The sequence below is a fragment of the Chanodichthys erythropterus genome, chromosome 10 (assembly GCF_024489055.1).
Source record: "Chanodichthys erythropterus isolate Z2021 chromosome 10, ASM2448905v1, whole genome shotgun sequence".
NCBI lineage: Eukaryota > Metazoa > Chordata > Actinopteri > Cypriniformes > Xenocyprididae > Chanodichthys > Chanodichthys erythropterus.
In genome coordinates, this window is record NC_090230.1 from 21,951,102 (window position 1) to 21,977,207 (window position 26,106).

At 34.8% G+C, this 26,106-nt stretch overlaps 1 protein-coding gene across 1 annotated transcript in view; it reads right to left on the reverse strand.

Annotated features, from left to right (window-relative positions):
* Positions 1-1,655: 1,655 nt before the first annotated feature.
* Positions 1,656-26,106, reverse strand: part of LOC137029255 (carcinoembryonic antigen-related cell adhesion molecule 1-like) — a 30,276-nt gene continuing 5,825 nt past the window's right edge. The window contains exons 2-5 of the mRNA XM_067398828.1: positions 24,445-24,765; positions 3,985-4,347; positions 3,809-3,889; positions 1,656-3,035 (exon numbers count right to left, since the gene is read on the reverse strand). Of these exons, the coding sequence (XP_067254929.1) occupies positions 2,938-3,035; positions 3,809-3,889; positions 3,985-4,347; positions 24,445-24,765 (863 nt within the window). The 3' untranslated portion in view covers positions 1,656-2,937. The remainder of the gene's footprint in view (positions 3,036-3,808; positions 3,890-3,984; positions 4,348-24,444; positions 24,766-26,106) is intronic.

The window sequence follows — 26,106 nt, forward strand, 5'->3', positions numbered from 1 at the left end:
TCTCCGGTCTTAAATCTATGGGTATGCCGACCCATTCTACGAATGTGTAGGATGCAGCTATCTTTCCCTCAACACTTCTAAAAGGCAAATAAGAATGGACTTACCACAGCTGAAGAAAGAGAAGATGATCAAGCCTCTTACTTGTTGCAAATCCCAATTTTCCACTGAAAAGACACTCGCCAACAGTATATGGGAGATCACGGAGGGAATGTCACCACTTTGTAAGGAACCCCCCATCGGCCCAAAAACGGAGTCCGACTGCGTTGGGCGAAGGTTAACACGTGTATGCCTTTTCAGCGTCTCTGTGAAGTTCACTTAATTTCACTCGTTTAATCTGACTCCAATTTCAAATGATTCTTATTCTAAGGGTTGTGTCTCCAATTAGAAATTAATCATTTGTTATATATTAATTTAGATATTTGATTATTCTGGGTATCTCTTATTTTCAATTATTCTTTCATTACAGACCCATTATCGCTTAGAGAATTTTGCATCAGCCGACTGCATTCTCACGGACATAAATTCGCCAGTTTATGATTCTTACCCTTACGAAAAACTAGTATACTTCAAGTTCATTTGATCAAGTATACTAAAGTAATGTTCAAGTATATTTGTAAGTATACTTTATGTAGTAAGTATAATATCAATGTACTAGTAGTAAACTTGTAAGTGTACTATTTTAAATCCTGCTTGGGACTAAACTGGCCCAATTGAAGTATACGTTTAAGTGTACTATAAGTGTAACAGTAGTAAACTTTAACTAGTTCACAGCTACGTTTCTTATTTGTACTGCATCTGTACTAAAAGTGAACTTATACTAGTATACTAGTAGTTTACTATTTTAATACTAGTAGTAGCTACATTTTTAGTATACGAAAGTACACTTTGAAATATACTCTCAATAAACTGCTAGTTTAGTGCAAGTATACTTTTAAGTTTTCTTTAAGTGAACATGACATCACACTTATAGTTTACTTTTTATATATTATTTTTGCACTTTAAGCATACTTCTATGTTCCTATTTAGGTATTATTTTTTATACTTTAAAAAAAAAACCTTGAACTGTACTTTAACTCTTTCTATTTTAAAAACATTTTATTCTAGCTTCATGAATCCTTTTTATCAACACTTAAATATAAGTAAGTTTAATTTTTTTCTATTTATTTTTTTATTTTTTTATTTAAAGTAGATCGAGTCCATAAACAAGTCCACGTATAGGCCAAATATACTTAGACTTTTGTCAAGTATACTTTAGTGCAATTTTGAGTATATATCTCAGAAGTACATAAAGTATATTTCTGAGAAGTATATAAAGAGTAGACTGAAAGTATACTTTCTTATTTTTAGTTTAAAAGAAGTATACTAATTGCACACTTGAATAAACTTCTTTTTCGTAAGGGTAGTCAGAGGGTGCAGAGTTTACTAATGCATTTGAGTCGAACCGCCACATGCTTGTTCATACAAAAATACAGTTTTCTTAGTCACGATACTGCAACTTGCTAAGTCAATAACAGACTAACTCAAAAAGTCCCATGATGTGCAACATGCTCCTTTCATGAGGCTCTCTAGTTTGACCTGCCCTGACGCAGATTTACGGAAATAATGGACTCCAATAATCTACCGGTCATAATGATTTCAGAAGAATCCAGAGTAAATCAAATATAACATTTTATTTGTCAAGTAAAATATATCATGCCAATTACATTACAATTAGACAATTAGAAGCCAATTCAGAAATGTTAAATGCATAATATCGATTACTCAAAGAAATGCATATACACACAGTGATACATGAATATCTTCAGACATTCACCCATCTCTGTATGGGGGTTCTGGTTACAGAAGTTCCCACATGACTGCTTTGCTCTTTACCTTTTATACCAGGACCAGAACAAAAGGATCGTAAATGTTTATTACACCAACACCTGTTTTGGGGGAGAGGAGAAGAGACACCACCCAAAAAGAGGACAGAATTTCCCTCAGTTTTCCATCTTCTTCATAATTGTAGTGACTGCTGTGAAATTGAGACCATTTTACCAACCGCACTGAGACTTTTAAAATTATACCAAACATGTTACATTATACATAGAATATAAATTTTACACAAGTTACATTATACATAGAATATAAATTTTCAGTGACTTGAGGCAGGGGGAAGGAGAGTTTGTGTGTGTGTGTGTGTGTGTGGGGGGGGGGGGGGGGTTGCATACTGTAGATGTGTGGGGGCAAGGTGTTGTCCTATGCTATTCTTTTAAGATCTTCTCTCCAGATACGGTTTATTGCTTTATTGCAGGATGCTTGATCTCAGTTTTCGTTTAGCAGGAAAATCAAGCCTTACAGCACCTTTAAACTTTTGGATGTCACCGTTGTTGAGATTCTTACTCTGATTGTTGATGTTTCTGCTGTGCAAGTTATGTAGGAGATCAAAATATTTTGTGCATTGTAAGACTTCTATATTTTTTATGAAGTGTTGCTGGTTCTTAAGCAATTGAATCACAGATAGTACACAATCAATAAAGATAAAATAGAAAGAAATCAGTGAATTAAACAAGTCCAAGATGATTACAGCAACATTCAGTTAGAGCAGCCAGAGAAAACTAATGTTAAAGAGTCAAGAGCCCAACTGAAGCAGACACTGGTCACCATGATGATGACTGCAGAAGATCAACATTACTACAAAGGATTTCTTTTTTTTTTCTTTTTTTTTTTAACCTTTACTTTAGAAACATAGACATCAAGAATCAGCCTGTGAATCTCAACAGTGGTGGGAATAATAAAGCATGTTCAGTGCATTCTGGGTGCCACCAATCAAAATTCATCGACAGCTCCCATCATGCATTGCTGCATGAATAAATTATGTGCTGAATTGTCTTAGTCATTTTCTTCATTCTCACTATTTTTTTGCTGTTTTTCTGTGACTTTTTAGTAGCTTGTTTTCTAATGTTCAGAGTTGATCTGTTGATCAGAATATGTTGCTTGTCGCCATCGTTGAGATTCAGTCTGCTTAGGGAACGAGTACACATGATCATCCTCCTCTAAGAAAACCGATTCATAGAAGGTAAAAGAAATGAGAGGATTGATGTTTCATGAATACACTAAATACTAGACTTTTGGAGTTGTTTAATATTTGTTAAGTCTGTTGTCACACATCATCATTTTCAAACATTATCTAAAAGCAGATCCCAAAAGCAACAAACGGTGCAAATACACTAACTGTATCTGCTGTAAAATTCATGATCTGAACCCTTCATATCAAAAACTCAGATGTTCAGACAGTGATTCATCCTTAAATATATCACACACTATTCAGGAAGCCCACCCCACAAAAATGGCGTCATGTGATATTTTGTTTGCATGTAATTACAAACAACCTGCACACCTAAAATGCTTGAAATATTGTTAAGTATTAAAAAGAGTATTGGTTACTGATGTCCTTACTAGCTATTGCACTTTTTTTTTTCATTTTATTGGTAATTTAGTTTATTCAAGAGATAAATTGTGTTTTTGGCACTGCCTCATCTGTGAATTTGTTTGCAAAATAATATATAAATGTATTCATACAGTGAAAAGAGTTTGATTGTGAAATTTATAGCAAATTTCACAAATAATTACTAATAAACCATGTGAAATTAAATGTGAAATTTTGAAGTACCAAGACTGAAATAGTTTTTTCATGTAAAATATATAACAATAATCTTTTGTTGTTTTATTTACAACTTTGACCATTTTTTTACAGTATAGTCTTTTACTTTTAAATATTAAATCTCAGGCACTAGTGTATGGATCCTGCGGCAACCGTAAATCATACCAACAGCAACAGTTACAGCTGCAATCAGCAGAACAGCAACAACAACTATTCCTGCAACAGCACCTGGAGACAGACCTGGATCTGGAACAGATAAAGACAAACAGACATTATTACTGGATTTAAACATACTGAACTGCATTTAAAAATTCATCAAGGGAAAGTGTGATTATACTCACCAATTACAGAAACCCTGAAGCTCTTTACACTGGTGATGGTGACGCTGCGGCGACGACGACGCTGGATGCTGATGTTACTGCTTATCTCTAGCTTATATTCTCCAGAGTCAGTGGTTTTGATATTCATGATGGTCAGGGATCCAGTCTGATGATCCAGCTTCAGTCTATCTCTGAATCTCTCATCACACTGATTATTTGTACAGATCTTACTCTGATCTCCAGTGATTTCAGCGATGAGAGTGTCATTATAATACCATGTCAGTAAATCTTTTGGGTTTTTCGTTGCATCAGAACCTAAAGTAACAGATTCTCCCTCCTTCACTGACTTGGTCTTCTGTTCATCTCGTTGAGCAGCAGGAACATCTGAAACATGACAATTATAGCTTCTCAATATATCCAACAATGAGGGGACACAAAGTACATAATAGTTTCATTATGCAGTAAAGTCAGTTTCATTGACCATAATGCCACTCAATTTCTATAAATTACCCATTCATAATTTGAAAGTTTTTTGTTTGTTTGTTTGTTTGTTTGTTTTTTTGCTAATGGCCATGACACTGAAGCTATATTCGGTTGTCAGTTCACCTTTCAGTGCTTAATCGCGTTCTGTACACACACAGTTCAGTAAAATACGGGAGTGACAACCACATTCTACAACCGTATTAACTCACGAAAAATACAGGTAGTGACAACCGCATTTACACAGAGGTGTATAGTCCAGGGGTCAGAAAGTAGAAGTCCTGCCATATTTTTCATTCCACCCACTGAAGCAGCTGTCAGAGTTAATGAGATAATTAAGTGATTAATTGAGTGATGATTGACCATTATTGAAAGACACCTGATGAAAATCACAATTTTTAAGCCACCATCGTGGAGATGAGTGTTTGCTTTAGTTGAGCTCTTGACCATAAAAGGTGTTCTGAATAAATAATAAAAAAAAAAGTTCTTTTAGGCACACACGGACATCAAGAATCAGCCTGTGAATCTCAACAACGGTGACAAGCAACATATTCTGATCAACAGATCAACTCTGAACATTAGAAAACAAGCCACTAAAAAGTTGCATAAAAACAGAAAAAAAAAAATAAAATAGTGAGAATAAAGGAAATTACTAAAACAATTAAGCTCATAATTTATTCATGCAGCAATGCATGATGGGAGCCATGGATGAATTTTGATTGGTGGCACCCAGAATGCACTGCAACATGCTTTATGATGGTCACCACTGTTGAGATTCACAGGATGATTCTTGATGTCTGTGTCTCTAAATATTGCTTTCTTTTTAATCAGAACACCTTTTGCACAATCCCTCAGATTATGTTGATAAAGCTGATCTTCTACTGTAGAATCACAGTGCTGCTATAATCAATAACATAAATCTAACTCAGAGATTGGACTCTAAATGAGTTCAGTGATTCAGATGAAATAATGATTATGTGAAAACACAACTAACACCTGATCATCTTTTTTTCTTTGCTTGTCTGACTGTTACAACCCAGTTAACAGTCTAAACAAGATCTGATATTAAACAGTCAAGGGTCAAGAGCTCAACTAAACCAAACCCTGACCTCGATGATGGTAACTTAAAAATTGTGATTTTCTCCTTTGGTGATTCTGCTTGTTAACATCAGGTGTCTTCAATAATGCTCAATCATCACTCAATTTATCACTTAATTATCTCATTAACTTTAACAGCGCTTCAGTGGGTGGAATGAAAAATATGGCAGGACTTCTAATTTCTGACCCCTGGACTATACACCTCTGTTTATTTGTTCTTATTTTATTAGTTTACAATTTAGTTCAAAGATTCAAAAAAGCCACCCTCCATGTGCTGTGTAAGCTATTACATCAAAATGACCCAAATTATCAAAAACAAGAGATAATAAAAATGTCTGAAAGACAGTAATATATGGCAGTTTTTCTGGTGATATTGAAAATGGTATTGTATTGAAGTTGGAAATAATTCAAGAGCTGAAAATGTGTTTATTTCCATTTTCCAATACCTTGAGTTTTGCATACATTTAACAAGTTATATTTTTAAATAGTAAAATCTCACTTTTTCAAAAAGACTACACTGTTAGCAATTTCTGTAAATTACACAGTATTAATATTGGCATCAATAAAATACAGTATTTTTCATTTACTGTAAACTGAAATACAGTAAAAACAAATGAGTGTGAAAACTGACCAATCACAGAGAGGCTTATTTTTCCGCTTGGAAAAAGAAGAAAAGGAAGACACCGATGCAAGAACCAGGCAGCAGCAAAGGTGTGTACAAATATTCCTGCTTTTTATTAAAATAATTTGTATTTTTGGTTTAACTAAAAGTGTACATATATGAGTCCATCTTGCCGGGTGTTAAAAATTAACACTGAAGCAGTGTTAAAGTTAATGAGATAATTGATTGATGATTGAGTGATGATTGACAATTAGTGGTGACACGTGATGTTAATAAGCAGAATCACTGAAGGAAAGAGAGAAAAAAGGTGTTAATTAATGGAATGTTTCATTTCAAGTCACCATGAAAGAGGTCAGCGTTTGCTTTAGTTGGGCTCTTGACTCTTTACCTTTTATTATTAAATTTTTTTCTGATCGCTCCCACTTTGTGTTTGTAAAGCACATTTGTTATGGTCAGAGAAAATATGATCTGGTCACAATATGTTTTGGTGATGATATTATCATCATACAGTGGCCTGATGTCGTTTAGTGTTGCAATCTCTGACCATATGCTTGATGTGTAGCTTTAGTATTAATTGTAGTCCTGTGTTTTTACAGCTTGAGATCCAACAGTAGTAGAAACTTTTTTTTTTTAAGAAAAATACATTACACACTGAAGCTTCAGTGTTTAAACACACAGACATCAAGAGTCAGCATACGATTCTCAAGAACGGTGACGATAAATAAATACAAAATACTGACAAACAGATCAACTCTGAACATCACAAAACAAGCTACTGTCACAACAAAACAACAGAAAAATAAAGCAAACATGAACAATCTAGGAAAATTACAGGACAATTCAGCTGCATAATTTATTCATGCAGCAATGCATGATGGGAGCCATGGATGCGTTTTGATTGGTTGCTCCCATCATGCACTGCAACATGAAGCACTTTGTTTGATTGTCACCATTGTTGAGGGTCATATGCTGATTCTTGATGTCTGTGTGTGTTTAAAAAAAAAACCTTCAGATTATAAAAGCTCTGCTGGATCTCAAACGGTAACAGTGATGTACGGTAAAGAAATGTTATTACATCTGTATCACCAGTTAATACTGGCTGTTACTAATGAATCTGACCACAGCACTTTTGAAAAACACAGCCCAGATCATAGTTTCGCTGGCCATAACAAATGTGCTTTACAAACACAAAGTTTGAGCAGCCAAAGATAAACTAATGTTAATAGTCAAGAGCCCAACTAAAGGAAATGCTTTTCACCATCATGGTGACTTCAAACTAAACTTTCATTCAAACATTAACATCTAAACATCTGTTCATTCTCAGTAAGAACTTTTGTTGATGTATGACAGAAATAAAATCAAACTGGTTAATAATAAGTGTAATAATGTTTAATGGCTGGAAGTCAGTTGTAGTTGTTGTGTCTCTCTCTTTCTCTCTTGTTGTTTCTTCAGTGATTCTGCTTATTAACATCAGGTGTCACCACTAATTGTCAATCACCACTCAATCGTCAATCAATTATCTCATTAACTTTAACACTGCTTCAGTGTATGAGAGCAAACACATTCCACTGCGGAGAGTTATTTTAAATTTGAAAGTTTTTAAGATTGTTCTTATGACTGAATTTGTTCATGAATTGTTTTAAAATGCTGTAATGTTAAACGTTTATGTATAAATGTTACTGCAGGCTTGGGGAATATCAGATTTTGTGAAGAAAACTGAAAGCTCAGTCTGCAAGAATATTAAAATGTTATTTCAAGTATTACAATTGAACAATCAAAAACAAAATTATAAACGTTATACAGTTGTCATTGTCTTTTTATTATTTACTGAGACCTATTAAAATACAGTAATTTACAATTTGTACAGCTTTATAGTAAATAGAAACAGTGGACAATGAATTACAGGAAATTTTACAGCGTAAAGTTATATATTTTTGATTGTATTAAAATATATTTCTAGAGAAAAGACCTTAAAATTATTGTATTTTTTACAGCAAAAAAATACTATACTGTAAATATGTTTACAGCAAGTTAAATGGTACTGTAAATACTGTATTAATACAGTATTTTTACTGTAAGTTCAATTTACAGTAAGTTACTGGCAACCTGCTGCCAGTAAGTTACTGTAATTTCTACAGGAAGTTTTTTACAGTGTACCACTTTTTGAAAGGGTCGATATTGTCCCGACCACTTTTTGAAACCTCTCGCGGCACGGATATGTAATACAAAAGAAACAGCTCTAGTTGGTTATCAATTTGAGTTAATAATAGACGATCTGGCGCTAGAATGTGTTGTTTTTGAAATCATGTTGAGTGCTCGTTGTCGCTGGCGCTACAGTGTTCTCTTGGCGCTCGTGCACACTGAGCCGTGTTCACACGGACGAGCGCTTCAATCTATCGCTCTGTTGCAGAGACTCTCTATTTGTTAGGTTGAAATCACAAAACAAAATAGCTACACATAAACGTTTCCCTGCTCTTGATATACAATCACTGATGAACATCTTTGGTTTTAATGAGAAAAAAAAAATACATGGTTGGGTTAGAACCCAGAACCTCTTGCATGCTAAATGAAAATGCTGCCACGAGTCTATCAGGACAACCTTATAAGAATTGTGGATCCTCGTATTTATTAACTAATGTACATACTCTCGGGACTAATGGCATATTGTATTATAGCAGATGTAAGGAAAAAACTATCATATTAATTTACGCCACTGCAAACAGCATCCCCAGCTTCACTTATTACTAACCAGATTGACTTGATTTATGTTAGACATCAACAAAGGTTGTTATTGAGAATTAGCAGAGGTTTTAACTCTGTTTCATTTGAAGTCACCATAATGGTGAATAGCTGTTCCATTAGTTGGGCTGGTCCGTGTACGTTTTGATAGTTTGTTTTCCAATTTGAAATGAAATACGCAGATACGAGAAAACGGTCCTTTCCTGTTTTTTCGTTTGTTAAAAAAAACGGAAAAACAAGATTTTGACTCGTTTTTTGGTTTTTTGGGTCACGGATAGAAAACGGAAACACGACTTCAAAACTCGTCATTACACGCCCCTTTCAGCCGATTGGTCAATCAAATCTGAGCCAGTGACATCATTTTCAGTTCGTTCAACAAAATAACAGTCCTCTGCCGCTATATCAGTAGATGTCATAAATCGGCTTTCTTCTGTGCAACCTAACGCGTATTTCACAGAAATATTTATTTCAGAAATGTTAATCAACACACAGACTGTTGTAATGCTGTTTGTAGTTTAATATGCATAGTGAAACTGCACTACCCACACAGATTAAAAAAAAAAAAAAAAAAAAAAAACTACAGTTTTGAAAACTAGCAATTTTGAAAAACAAACTCTTTATTTATTTTACTCTCATCTCTCTTTATTTATTTATTTTATATAGCCTAACATTGCCTGCTGAATATAGGCTAATGTTAATAACCCTTTGGTTAAAAGATTGAGGGAATATGTAAAGATCAAACATTAAAGATCAAAATTACAGCTACATAGCTATTTTAGTTATGACAAAAATAATATATAAATGTTAAGCCAAAACAAATTAATTTAAAGCTGTTTTGAAACAGAATCTGGCGTTATAACTACCTCTCTAATTTGACACAAATCCAAATGTTTCAATATTCACGATTCACTATTTATTATTTAAACGCTTTTATTGTAGCCTACACAGACTACTTAAAATGAGCAGTATAACTTTTTATATATTTGGTTGAATGTAGCCTATGTTATTTTGACACACTGTTAAAAATTTTTCTGTAGAAATTACAGTAACTTACTGGCAGCAGGTTGCCAGTAACTTACTGTAAATTGAACTTACAGTAAAAATACTGTATTAATATTTACAGTACCATTTAACTTGCTGTAAACATATTTACAGTACACAGGGGCGCAGGGGCGCCAGAAAATGTCCCTTTAAAAACAGAAAAATACTGTCAGAAAAAAAGCATAGATAAACTGTAAAAAAGATCCTGTGAAAAGACGGTACTTTTCTGGCAGCAGGAGCGCCAGAAAATAATGTAAAATAACTGTTATTTTAAAACATTTAATAAGACATTTATTTTCTATTATTTTACAGTATTTTTCGGGCGCCCCTGCTGCGCAGAGTTTATAATGTAGATGAATCAACAGCACAACACAGTTGTTAGATTCAAATGACAGTCCAGTTCATGATGCCCACAAAGCAATCAACAGACAGCCATCATCACCTGAAGTTATTTTGTTTAGCTTTCATTAACACTGCAAATGTGTTTAACAAACACACTGTCACAGCAGTCAGAAAAAACAAGTGAACGTTAAGAGTGAAGAGCCCAACTAATGGAACAGCTATTCACCATTATGGTGACTTCAAATGAAACAGAGTTAAAACCTCTGCTAATTCTCAATAACAACCTTTGTTGATGTCTAACATAAATCAAGTCAATCTGGTTAGTAATAAGTGAAGCTGGGGATGCTGTTTGCAGTGGCGTAAATTAATATGATAGTTTTTTCCTTACATCTGCTATAATACAATATGCCATTAGTCCCGAGAGTATGTATTTTAGTTAATAAATACGAGGATCCACAATTCTTATAAGGTTGTCCTGATAGACTCGTGGCAGCATTTTCATTTAGCATGCAAGAGGTTCTGGGTTCTAACCCAACCATGTATTTTTTTTTCTCATTAAAACCAAAGATGTTCATCAGTGATTGTATATCAAGAGCAGGGAAACGTTTATGTGTAGCTATTTTGTTTTGTGATTTCAACCTAACAAATAGAGAGTCTCTGCAACAGAGCGATAGATTGAAGCGCTCGTCCGTGTGAACACGGCTCAGTGTGCACGAGCGCCAAGAGAACACTGTAGCGCCTCTGATAGCAGCGACAACGAGCACTCAACATGATTTCAAAAACAACACATTCTAGCGCCAGATCGTCTATTATTAACTCAAATTGATAATCAACTAGAGCTGTTTCTTTTGTATTACATATCCGTGCCGCGAGAGGTTTCAAAAAGTGGTCGGGACAATATCGACCCTTTCAAAAAGTGGTACACTGTAAAAAACTTCCTGTAGAAATTACAGTAACTTACTGGCAGCAGGTTGCCAGTAACTTACTGTAAATTGAACTTACAGTAAAAATACTGTATTAATACAGTATTTACAGTACCATTTAACTTGCTGTAAACATATTTACAGTATAGTATTTTTTGCTGTAAAAAATACAATAATTTTAAGGTCTTTTCTCTAGAAATATATTTTAATACAATCAAAAATATATAACTTTACGCTGTAAAATTTCCTGTAATTCATTGTCCACTGTTTCTATTTACTATAAAGCTGTACAAATTGTAAATTACTGTATTTTAATAGGTCTCAGTAAATAATAAAAAGACAATGACAACTGTATAACGTTTATAATTTTGTTTTTAATTGTTCAATTGTAATACTTGAAATAACATTTTAATATTCTTGCAGACTGAGCTTTCAGTTTTCTTCACAAAATCTGATATTCCCCAAGCCTGCAGTAACATTTATACATAAACGTTTAACATTACAGCATTTTAAAACAATTCATGAACAAATTCAGTCATAAGAACAATCTTAAAAACTTTCAAATTTAAAATAACTCTCTGCAGTGGAACGTGTTTGCTCTCATACACTGAAGCAGTGTTAAAGTTAATGAGATAATTGATTGATGATTGAGTGATGATTGACAATTAGTGGAGACACCTGATGTTAATAAGCAGAAACACTGAAGAAACAACAAGAGAAAAAGAGAGAGACACAACAACTACAACTGACTTCCAGCCATTAAACATTATTACACTTATTATTAACCAGTTTGATTTGATTTCTGTCATACATCAACAAAAGTTCTTACTGAGAATGAACAGATGTTTAGATGTTAATGTTTGAATGAAAGTTTAGTTTGAAGTCACCATGATGGTGAAAAGCATTTCCTTTAGCTGGGCTCTTGACTCTATTAACATTAATTTATCTTTGGCTGCTCAAACTTTTTGTGTTTGTAAAGCACAATTGTTATGGTCAGAGAAACTGTGATCATTAGTATGTATCATTAGATGATTCATTAGTAACATCCAGTATTAACTGGTGATATAGATGTAATACTATTTCTTTACAGTACATCACTGTTACTGATCCAGCAGAGCTTTTATAATCTGAAGGGTTTTTTTTTTAAACACACACAGACATCAAGAATCAGCATATGACCCCCAACAATGGTGACAATCAAACAAAGTGCTTCATGTTGCAGTGCATGATGGGAGCCACCAATCAAAACGCATCCATGGCTCCCATCATGCATTGCTGCATGAATAAATTATGCAGCTGAATTGTCCTGTAATTTTCCTAGATTGTTCATGTTTGCTTTATTTCTCTGTTGTTTTGTTGTGACAGTAGCTTGTTTTGTGATGTTCAGAGTTGATCTGTTTGTCAGTGTTTTGTATTTATTTATCGTCACCGTTCTTGGGAATCATATGCTGACTCGATGTCTGTGTGTGTTTAAACACTGAAGCTTCAGTGTGTAATGTATTTTTCTTAAAAAAAAGTTTCTACTACTGTTGGATCTGAAGCTGTAAAATCACAGGACTACAATCATTAATACTAAAGCTACACATCAAGCATATGGTCAGAGATTTCAACACTAAACGACATCAGGCCATCGCATGATGACAATATCACCACCAAAACATATTGTGACCAGATCATATTTTCTCTGACCATAACAAATGTGCTTTACAAACACAAAGTTGGAGCAATCAGAGAAAAATTAATAATAAAAGGTAAAGAGCCCAACTAAAGCAAACGCTGACCTCTTTCATGGTGACTTGAAATGAAACATTCCATTAATTAACACCTTTTTTCTCTCTTTCCTTCAGTGATTCTGCTTATTATCATCAGGTGTCTCCACTAATTGTCAATCATCACTCAATCATCAATCAGTTATCCCATTAACTTTAACACTGCTTCAGTGTTAATTTTTAACACCCGGCAAGATGGACTCATATATGTACACTTTTAGTTAAACCAAAAATACAAATTATTTTAATAAAAAGCAGGAATATTTGTACACACCTTTGCTGCTGCCTGGTTCTTGCATCGGTGTCTTCCTTTTCTTCTTTTTCCAAGCAGAAAAATAAGCCTCTCTGTGATTGGTCAGTTTTCACACTCATTTGTTTTTACTGTATTTCAGTTTACAGTAAATGAAAAATACTGTATTTTATTGACGCCAATGGGATATTTCCCATAATGCAACTTTTAAATACAGTAACATACTGTATAACTGTTTTACAGTAAAATACAGTTCATATTACAGTAAAATACTGTGTAATTTACAGAAATTGCTAACAGTGCAGTTAACAGGCTGTGATGTCAAGTTACTAAAACTGATGTTGCGCGTGAGGCGCCGACGCGTTCACTTGAATTTTCTTATCCTAAAAGCGGAAACAACTTAAAATACTCAGACATTTATGGTCAAATATATGTAACACCATTCGAATCTGTGAAGGGTTAAATAGGCCTATTATTTTTGTACACTCACAATAAAAACAAAACATTGCTCGTAAAATAAACAAATGAATGTTCTGCCGTCTCGGTTTCCTTTCTATGAACTTCTCAAAAATGAACCGACACTCATATTGTCGCATTTTTCCCCCTTTCATTTTGGTAATATGTTAATTAGCCTACTTAAGTTAAATAAATTTCGCGCACAGACATAGGCTATTTATTCCTTTTATATAATTGAATCCTTTGTTCTCCGTTCACAGAAGCGCGGCAGGTGCGTGATGATGATGAATCCTCATGTTCTGTTGTTTATTCTGCTATTTGTTCATGTAGGCTAAAACTAAACCCCTGTGATTTTTTAATGATTCACAGACATTTATCAAATTTCGTTTAATTCTAATTTAATATAATCTTGTCGGTTAATGAAACGATGATCGCACCAGTTGAAAGTCAGGGGGAAAAACAGAAATTATATTGACAAAGCAACAATAATTTCCGTTTAGTTTAAGTTTTTCAAAACATCCACAGAACTGCATACAGTAAATTTTCCCGCTGTTTAAGCCACGAATATTTACAAAATAAAATAATTACAAAGATGATAAAAGATAATAAAATAATTACAAAGATAATAAAAGTTCTATGTTTAATATACGAGAGTTTTTGTTTTGCTGTTGTCCACTAAAGCAATTGACGCAGAATCGCCAATAGCCGTTAAATCGAAATTGAAAGTAAAATGTTCAGGGCCATTTATAGCTAATTCATTCAAAAGCGAAGGAAAGACAGAAAAAGTGAGGATAGCAAGTAAACTGTGACATATAATAATGTTCACTGTGTTCATAAAAGTGTTTAATTTAAGAGATAAAATCTGTATGGCCATTTATAAGCTAAGGAAAACTAAAAAGCCCCCCGATGGTGATAACGTTATTAGGTGTTGCCACCTAGTGCCTATTTTCTAATATGACTGCATAGTCTACTGCAAGGAATGCGTCTGCTAAATGATCGAATTTAAATGTATAAAATGTAAACAAAACATTAAAATAAGAAAAAAAAATGAGTGCAGTAGCCACTGTTCTATAATAGAGAATAGTCTATCATTATGTATAGCCTATTGATCGGTGGTAGTAGCCCAAAGGATGTCATGCGCTTGGTAACAGATGTAGAGGCATTTACATTTTACATTTTAAAAACACAATGACAGCTTAAAAACAGACTTAATTAAATTTACTGTAGGTTTTTTAAACTTTTTTTTTATCTGTGCAAACATATTTCTGTGAAATACGCGTTAGGTTGCACAGAAGAAAGCCGATTGATGACATCTACTGAGGACTATTATTTTGTTGACACCTAGATATTATCACATAGAGACTGTGTCTGTACCTCGAACTAGTAAATACAAAAAATTTCCGAAACCTTTTAAGGGTAAAAATTTAATTGATGTTCAAAAAATGAAAATCACAGATAAATCAGATAAACAAATGATAAAGCTTGGGTTACTGAATATTAGATCTATTTCTTCAAAAGCACTTATTGTAAATGAAATTATCACAGACAATAAACTAGACTTGCTGTGTTTGACAGAAACCTGGCTAAAACCAGACGATTACATTACTTTAAATGAATCTAGTCCTCAAGGTTATGATTATCGACACAATCCTCGACAGAAAGGCAAAGGGGGAGGTGTTGCTGTAATTTATAGTAATATATTCAGAATCATTCAAAAGAATTTCAAATATAATTCCTTTGAAGTGATGGTGCTTTATGTAACATTATGTAAGTTGACATTTGTGCTGGCTACTGTATACAGGCCACCAGGGCACCATACTGACTTTATCAAAGAATTTGCTGATTTCCTATCAGAGTTAGTACTAGCTGCGGATAAAGTCCTTGTTGTTGGTGATTTTAATATCCATGTAGATAATAACAAAGACGCATTTGGATTGGCATTTGCAGACATTTTAAACTCTATTGGAGTTAGACAACACGTGTCAGGACCCACTCATTGTCGTAATCATACCCTAGATCTAATACTGTCGCATGGAATTGATATTGATGCTGTTGAAATTCTATATCAGATATATAAATTATATATCAGATCATTATTTAGTCTCGTGTATAATACAATTAGCCAAGGCTACAAAACCACCACCCAGCCATAAATATTGTAGAACCATCACGTCTACCACTAAAGATTGCTTTATAAATAATCTCCCCGAGCAGTTTCATCGCCTTAGTATACCTGACAACTTAGAAGAACTCGATGCTGCAACAGAAACTATTGGCTCTCTCTTTTCCAGCACATTAGATGCAGTCGCTCCTTTACGTCTAAAGAAGATTAAGGAAACTAATCCAACGCCATGGTATGATGAGCACACTCGGGCTCTAAAACGAGCTGTGAGAAAAGCTGAACGTAGTTGGAAGAAAACAAAACTAGAAGTTTTTCGCCTTTCTTGGAAAGAAAAAATGATTGAGTACAGAACGGCTATAAGAAATGCTAGATCTACTTATTTTTCAAATCTCTTAATAGAAAACAAACATAATCCTAGGTATTTATTTGACACAGTGGCTAAATTAACTAGAAACAGAGATTCAATTGCTGACGTTTCCATAAAGCACAGCAGTAATGACTTTATGAACTTCTTTACTTGCAAGATTGATAATATTAGAGAGAAAATTATAAACATGCAACCGTCTACAGTTTCGCTTCAGACAGTGCATTGTAGTGTCCCTGAGGTAAAACTAGAATCATTCGCCGCTATAGGAGAGGAAGAATTATCTAAACTTATCAAATCATCAAAATCAACGACATGTATGTTAGACCCAATTCCGACTAAACTACTGAAAGAAATGCTTCCAGAGGTCGTAGGTCCACTTCTTGATATAATTAATTCATCTCTAACACTAGGATACGTGCCAAAAACCTTTAAGCAGGCTATTATTAAACCTCTTATTAAAAAACCTCAACTAGATCCGAGAGATTTAGTAAATTACAGGCCAATCTCGAATCTACCTTTTCTGTCAAAGATACTAGAAAAGGCAGTTTCAACACAACTGTGCTCCTTTTTAGAAAGAAATGGAATCTGTGAGGATTTCCAGTCAGGATTTAGACCATACCATAGTACTGAGACTGCTCTCATTAGAGTTACAAACGATCTACTCTTATCATCCGATCGTGGCTGTATTTCTCTATTAGTGTTATTAGATCTCAGTGCTGCTTTTGACACTATCGATCACAACATTCTTTTAAAAAGACTTGAAAACTATATTGGCATTAGTGGAACTGCTTTGGCATGGTTCAAATCGTACTTATCTGACCGTTATCAGTCTGTAGTAGTAAATGAAGAGATGTCGTATCGATCACAGGTTCAATATGGAGTACCACAAGGCTCAGTACTAGGACCGTTGCTTTTCACTCTGTACATGCTGCCCTTAGGAGAGATAATTAGGAAGCATGGTGTTAGTTTTCACTGCTACGCTGACGATACTCAGCTCTATATTTCCTCGCGCCCTGACGAAACCTACAAATTCACAAAACTAACAGAATGCATAGCTGACATTAAAAACTGGATGACAAGAAATTTCTTATTATTAAATTCAGAAAAAACTGATATCCTAATCTTTGGACCAAAAACTTCCTCACGAAAAAACCTTGAATACTCTCTAACACTTGACGGGTGCTCCATTAAATCTTCGTCCTCAGTTAGGAACCTGGGTGTGCTCTTTGATACCAATCTTTCATTTGAAAGTCATGTTTCTAGTATCTGTCCCAGCCAGCACAGCATGGTGGGGCCCAGATGGGTGTCACCTGGGCTGCTTAACTGGGGCCCAGCCAGTTTTGTCCACGGTTTCCATGGAGGCCCCACATGGGTTAGCCCAGATGAACTGAACACTGCTCAGTGTGCACACTACAGGCTGTTAAATGTAACACAGAAACATGCTGGAGTTAATGAGATAATTAGGTGATAATGAGCAGAATCACCAAAAGACAGAGAAAAAACTATGACTTACTTCAACCACAACCTTCAATGAAATCAACTGAAGATAAAAGACATTAAATCATTCAAGATCTGATTAAACATCTCCACAAACAGCATTACCAGCTTCACTTATTACTAACCAGACTGACTTTATTTCTGACATTCATCTACAAAAGCTCTTATTGAGAATTACCAGAGGTTTAGATGTTGATGATTTGTTGAAAATAAGTTTGTTTTGATGTCACCGTGATCGAGGTCAGCGCTTACTTCAGTTAGGCAGTTTGAATCTTAATTGTTCTAGCAATAATGTTTCTTAGGCTGCTCTTGCTGTTTGTTATGGCAAAAAAAGCAAGTTTTGTTTAGCTGTTGTCAGCTGTTCAATGATATGACTCTAATAGTCATCATATTATGGCTTTGTTCATAGATTAAAATGTTATTCATTTTGTGCTGGATCATCTCCAGAACAACTAAAAAAAAAAGTTACAAAAATCAGAGCAGAAGAATATATCTGAAAAAAACAATGGACATTAAATATTTTAAAACACCTGCAAAACTTGTTCACACACAGACATCAAGAATCAGTGTATGATTCTCAACAATGGTGACATGCCACAATGCATTCTGGGTGCCTTACACAAAACTCATCCATGGCTCCCAGAATGCATTGCAGCATGAAGCATGTCACCGTTGTTGAGAATCATATGCTGATTCTTGATGTCTGTTTAAGTGAAGCTTGCAAGGGGTTTTTAGTGAACAATGTATTTTTCAAACTTTCTAATTAAAATATTTCTATTGTTGTATTCAAGAAAAGATCTAGCACAAAGTTAATCATTTTTTGCTCATAAAAAGCTCAGTCACTACATCAGTGAATTATGCCACTAAATGATGACTACATCTTTATCATTTAGCAGGTGATCACATTGTCTCTTGCTTTTATTGCCATAACAATCAGCCAGAGAATAAATTAAAAGTTATAGGTAAGAGTCAAACTGGCTAACTGAAGTAAGCGCTGACCTCGATCACGGTGACATCAAACAAAACTATTATTTTCAACAAATCATCAACATCTAAACCTCTGGTAATTCTCATCTTTTGTAGATGAATGTCAGAAATAAAGTCAGTCTGGTTAGTAATAAGTGAAGCTGGTAATGCTGTTTGTGTAGTTGTTTAATCAGATCTTGAATGATTTAATGTCTTTTATCTTCAGTTGATTTCATCTAAGGTTGTGGCTGAAGTTGTAGTTCTTGTTTCTCTGTCTTTTGGTGATTCTGCTCATTATCACCTAATTATCTCATTAACTCCAGCATGTTTCTGTGTTACATTTAACAGCCTGTAGTGTGCACACTGAGCAGTGTTCAGTTCATCTGGGCTAACCCATGTGGGGCCTTCATGGAAACCATGGACAAAACTGTCTGGGCCCCAGTTAGGCTGCCCAGGTGACACCCATCTGGGCCCCACCATGTTGTGCTGGCTGGGTGTAAAACCGCATTCTTCCATCTAAAAAATATATCTAAATTACGACATATGCTCTCAATGACAAATGCGGAACAGTTGGTTCATGCATTCATGACCTCAAGACTAGATTATTGTAACGTTCTACTGGGTGGTTGTTCTGCTCGGCTTTTAAACAGACTACAGTTGGTCCAAAATGCGGCAGCTAGAGTTCTTACTAGAACCAGAAAGTATGACCATATTAGCCCAGTTCTGTCAACATTACATTGGCTCCCTATTAAACATCGTATAGATTTTAAAATCTTGCTACTTACTTATAAAGCTTTAAATGGTTTAGCTCCCCAGTACCTAAGCGAGCTCTTAATGCATTATAGTCCTTCACGTTTATTGCAATCTCAGAATTCAGGCCAGTTGATAATACCCAGAATATCAAAATCAACTGAAGGCGGCAGATCCTTTTCCTATTTAGCACCTAAACTCTGGAACAATCTTCCTAGCATTGTTCGGGAAGCAGACACACTCTGTCAGTTTAAATCTAGACTAAAAACACATCTCTTTGCTCTTGCATACACATAACACATTATCAATACATTAACATTTTTCAAATCCGTTAAAGGATTGTTACGCTGCAATAATTAGGTCGGCCGGAACCGAGAACATTTCCTATAACACTAGATATACCTGTACATCAGAATAAGAATGGCATCTACGCTAATATCTGTCTCTCTGCTTATCCTGAGGTTTGCCGGGTGCTGGATCCAGGCCGTATCCAGATCAGATGGAGAACCTGTGTCTGGACCTGCCTACAATGTAGCCCAGGAGACAATGGGCCTACAGATCCAGTTCTGGCTGCATCTATAATTCTGATTTTTAATCCCCGTATCCGCTTACATATATTTATATATAATCTATTTTTAATCTCTATAATAAAATGTATAATTTAGATTTTGATCTCCATATCCATTTACATATATTATATATATCTTCCAAGGGGTTTTTTCCCTCCTAGGACTTTTTTCCCAGTGTTAGCACGCTGGGTTTTTCTCCTAGGGGGTTTTTTCCACCCCTGGGAGTCAGCCGACATTAATTGGCTTAATGTAGCACCATCTTGTATATGTTACATATTACCACGCTTGTTTGTACGAGAAGGGTATTCCTGCACAACCGGAGGCTGCAGTTTCAGGACCGCATTTCTAGGACCGCGGTTCTAGGACCTTAGTTTTAGTCACCTACCGTACTGGATCAACACTAATTAAAGATGAACAATGTGGACAGCAATCAGACGGTGAGTACCGATATTTAATTAAGTTTTATTTGATAACGTTTAAACGGTGCGAAGTTTACATATTGAGAACTGCTAACTATTAATTAATAATTAATTCCCACCAAATTAAGAATTTGTGAGCTAGTTTTATTAATTACTACGATGTTAATTCGTGGCCATGATTTCATAAATCCTTGTTGAGTTTTAATGACGAAGTATTATAAGTGAATCTAGCCAGCAGATTAATTAAATTTATCAGGTGACAAGAGCATGGTTGATGTAAGGTTTGTAAGATTTACCTGCAACTTAATGTATTAGTGTGGCTTAATATTCGTTGTTTTACCATATTTAAGTATAAAATATATTTCATAATTAAACTGCCTAGTTGCACTGTGTTGTTTTGGCATTGTTTTGCAATGATGAATGAGGCGTTTGGCCTAATCTGCAGGCCTACTCCACATACAGTCCATTGTTATCATTTGTTAGTTTCTGTCATGTTCTGCATGGCCATTGGCCAATATGAAGTGATTTTATGGATTTGGTTTGGCTCATTGTATGACAGATGATTAAGGCACTAGGGATATTTTCATGATCTTAAAATATTCTAACAAGTAGGCTCTCTCTTTTTCAAGATGCATATAACAATCCAAAAAGGGAGATCCCTGCCCGAATTCAAGAGATGCACCACATGCTGCAAGGACTTTCACTGCCCGTTCTGTAGTTCAGCTTTGTTCCACCCATCAGGTCTGAGTACAATATGAATTATTTTTGCACAATGCCTAGTGCACCATTTTGCTACTGATATTTCTGTTATCACAAAGTGATTGTTCTCTGATAACTATTTCAGTGAAGTGGAAGAATATAATAGAAAGATTTACAAACAATTGAGGAAAGAAGGGAGACCATTCAATTGGTGGGTATTGCTATTATGTACTTGGACATTTGAAGTTTGTAATTTGATGTCAGTAACATGAATATTCTGTTTGGCTCTCTCTCTAAAACTCCAACAGTGCATAAGTGTTAAATCATATATATTCCAGTTGAATATGTTAAACAAATGTTTCTTATTTATCTCTCTCTCTGTCTCTCTCTCTCTCTCTGTCTCTCGCTCTATCTTTCTCTAGAGTTGAAGCCTACAGCCATTCTATCCATGCAGCAACTGATGGAAAAGGGGTTCGCTTTGGTGCCGTTGTCGCAAAAATGACATGTATATAAATAAACAAACAAACAAACAAACATTCTTGAATCATTCTTGTGTCTTGTCTTGCCTCTCAACAACCTTTAAAATATGGCTGTAATTTAGTGACTGCATACGCTGATTCCAACTTTAACTTACTTGATAATGAGCTTATTCACTTTAAGGAGGTTAATCAATATACTGTATAATTCAAGAGACTAAGACTTAAAGTTAAAGTCCTTTTTTTACAATTGTTTTAAAATTTATATACAATTTTCATTTATATTTTGTGTAAATTCATGTTTAAATTTAAAATTGTGACTCAAAGCACACTTAGTAATTAACCTCTGTTGCATTTTGAATCAAAAATCACATTTAAAAACAAATACTACTGAGATTAATATATTGATGCTATATGCAAACCTGACTACAAACTAAACCAACAGGGCCCTAGTACTGCGGTCCTGAAACCGCAGCCATCGCTATATCATCCAGTACGGTAGGTGGCGCTGTCACGAATAACTAGGGTCCTAGAACTGCGGTCCTAGATCTGCGGTCCTGAAACTGCAGCCTCCGGTTGTGCAGGAACATACTATTGGTTTGTACAGCTTATTTTTAACCACTTCCCTTTTTTCTGTGCTTCTAATATGTAAAGCTGCTTTGAAACAATTACCAATTGTAAAAGCGCTATATAAATAAATTTGACTTGACTTGACTTGACTTGTTGAACGAACTGAAGATGACGTCATTGGCTCAGATTTGATAGACCAATCGGCTGAAGGGGCGTGTAATGACCGCCCACATGTGGAAAACGAGTTTTGAAGTCGTGTTTCCGTTTTCTATCCGTGACCCGAACAAAAAGAAAATCGAGTCAAAATCTCGTTTTTCCGGTTTTTTTAACAAACGAAAAAACGGGAAACGACCGTTTTCTCGTTTCTGCGTATTTCATTTCAAATTGGAAAACAAACTATCAAAACGTACACGGACCTGGGCTCTTCACTCTTAATGTTCCCTTGTTTTTTCTGACTGCTGTGACAGTGTGTTTGTTAAACACATTTGCAGTAGTAATGAAAGCTAAACAAAATAACTTCAGGTGATGATGGCTGTCTGTTGATTGCTTTGTAGGCATCATGAACTGGACTGTCATTTGAATCTAACAACTGTGTTGTGCTATTGATTCATCTACATTATAAACCCTGCGCAGCAGGAGTGTCTGAAAAATACTGTAAAATAATGGAAAATAAATGTCTTATTAAATGTTTTAAAATAACAGTTATTTTACACTATTTTCTGGCGCTCCTGCTGCCAGAAAAGTACCGTCTTTTCACAGGATCTTTTTTACAGTTTATCTATGCTTTTTTTCTGACAGTATTTTTCTGTTTTTAAAGGGACATTTTCTGGCGCCCCTGCGCCCCTGTGTACTGTAAATATGTTTACAGCAAGTTAAATGGTACTGTAAATATTAATACAGTATTTTTACTGTAAGTTCAATTTACAGTAAGTTACTGGCAACCTGCTGCCAGTAAGCAGAGTTGGGTAATCCAGGGGTCAAAGAGTAAAAGTCCTGCCATATTTTTATTCCACCCACTGAAGCATTAATGAGATAAATAAGTGATTAATTGAGTGATGATTGAGCATTATTGAAGACACCTGATGATAACAAGCAGAATCACCGAAGGAGAAAATCACAATTTTTAAGTTACCATCATCGAGGTCAGGGTTTGTTTTAGTTGAGCTCTTGACCCTTGCCTTTTTAATATTAGATTTTATTTGGGTAGTTTTAACTACATTAAAACCAACCAAACAAGCAAAGTTAAAAAATAATCAGGTGTTGTTGGTTATGTTTTCACATAAACATTATTTGATCTGAATCACTGAACTCATTTAGAGACAAATCTCTGAGTTAAATTTACATTATTAATTACAGCAGCACTGTGATTCTACAGCACAAGATCAGCTTTATCAATACAAAATTATTTTTTTTTTTTAGAGTTCCGATTTAAAAAAAAAAGTAGAACTTATTTAAACACACAGACATCAAGAATCATCCTGTGAATCTCAACAGTGGTGGCCATCATAAAGCATGTTGCAGTGCATTCTGGGAGCCACCAATCAAAATTCATCCATGGCTCCCATCATGCATTGCTGCATGAATAAATTATGAGCTGAATTGTCTTATTAATTTTCTTTATTCTCACTATTAAAATTTTGCTGTTTTTCTGTGACTTTTTAGTAGCTTGTTTTCTAATGTTCAGAGTTGATCTGTTGATCAGAATATGTTGCTTGTCACCATTGTTGAGATTCATACGCTGATTCTTGATGTCTGTGTGTGTCTAAACTATTTATTGTCTTTTTGTGATAATGACAACTTTTTTTGACAAAAAAAAAAAAAAATTGTATTGATAAAGCTGATCTTGTGCTGTAGAATCACAGTCCTGCTATAATCAATAATGTAAATCTAACTCAGAGATTGAGCTCTAAATGAGTTCAGTGATTCAGATCAAATAATGATTATGAGAAAACATAACCAACAACACCTGATTATCATTTAACTTTGCTTGTCTGGTTGGTTTTAATGCAGTTAAAACTGCCCAAACAAAACCTAAGATTAAAAAGTCATGGGTCAAGAGCTCAACTAAAACAAACCCTGACCTCGATGATGGTAACTTAAAAATTGTGATTTTCTCCTTTGGTGATTCTGCTTGTTATCATCAGGTGTCTTCAATAATGCTCAATCATCACTCAATTAATCACTTATTTATCTCATTAATGCTTCAGTGGGTGGAATAAAAATATGGCAGGACTTTTACTCTTTGACCCCTGGATTACCCACCTCTGCCAGTAAGTTACTGTAATTTCTACAGGACATTTTTTTACAGTGTACCATGCATACTCACCAGTGACATCAACATTGAAGATTTTAACACTGCTGCTGCTGTTGATGGTGATCAGTAGTTGATATTCTCCAGCATCTGTGTTTCTGATGTTCATGATGGTCAGAGATCCAGTCTGATGATCCAGCTTCAGTCTGTCTCTGAATTTCTCATCACACTGAACATCTGTACAGATCTTACTCTGATCTACAATGATTTCAGCTATACGACTGCCATTAAAAAACCATCTAATTCTGTCTTTTTGGGTTACTTTAACACCAGTGTTTAGAGTGACTGAATTTCTCTCCTTCATTGACACTTTATTTGTATCAACACCAGACGCACCTGGAGAAAAAAAGAAAAGTTAATTATAAATCACATCTGGAAGACTGGCAGAAAAAAAACAACAGGAAAGTGCTGTGATTTTTTTTCTCTCTACAAAAAAACAAAATTGTGAGCAGAAAAATATGGCTAGATTCATAATGTAGCTAACACACACAAACAAACAAATAAACAGCAGAACATCACTGATTTACACATTCACTCATCAAACATACATGTGTCTCTCACAGAAGATCTTGAACATCTTATAGAACACCCTAAAACCCACATTCTGATTCATCACATTGCACATTGGAAACATACAACCTGCTTGTGATCATTGTATATTTTCATAGACTCACCACTGAGCTGTCAAATAACCTAATGGTATTTTCCATATGGACTCAAATAATACTATTTCTTGTTTTAGTTATCTTAAATTAGTGCTTTTATTCTCAAAATACAAGTTGTAGCAAAAGGTTGAAGTTATCAATGTCTTTGCTTTTGAATGAGATATTCATTTTGGTCAATTTTAGAGATATTAAAAATTATATTTTAGCTTTCATTCAGACAGAGATTTCGAAAACATTTAAGAATATGTAGAGTTAAGCACTTCCCCAACTTTATTCGGGATAATCCAAACACAACCCCCACCTCCCTCTCAAACAAAAAACTGCCTCACTGTATTTCAATGAGTAAAACAGAACGACGAATAGGCCGATGATCAATGATCATTCATATGTTCACCTAAAACAGTGACTTCATGTGCGTTCCATTCGACAGTAAGAGGACTGCGAAGTGGACTTCACAGGTTCAGGGTATTTTGCCATCTTAAGTGAGATTCCAATCTGAAGGGAGCGAACGGCACACTAAATAAGGGACAGAGGTGGGTAATCCAGGGGTCAAAGAGTAAAAGTCCTGCCATATTTTTATTCCACCCACTGAAGCATTAATGAGATAAATAAGTGATTAATTGAGTGATGATTGAGCATTATTGAAGACACCTGATGATAACAAGCAGAATCACCAAAGGAGAAAATTACAATTTTTAAGACACCATCATCGAGGTCAGGGTTTGCTTTAGTTGAGCTCTTGACCCTCGACTTTTTGATATTAGATTTTGTTTGGGCAGTTTTAACTGCATTAAAACCTACCAGACAAATAAAATTAAAAGATGATCAGGTGTTGGTTATGCTTTCACATATTTATTTGATCTTAATCACTGAGCTCTTTTAGAGCCCAATCTCTGAGTTAGATTTACATTATTGGTTACAGCAGCACTGTGATTCTACAGCAGATCTGCTTCTACAATACAGATTTTTTTTTTTAAAAAGTTGTCATCACAAAAAATATATATTTTAGGCA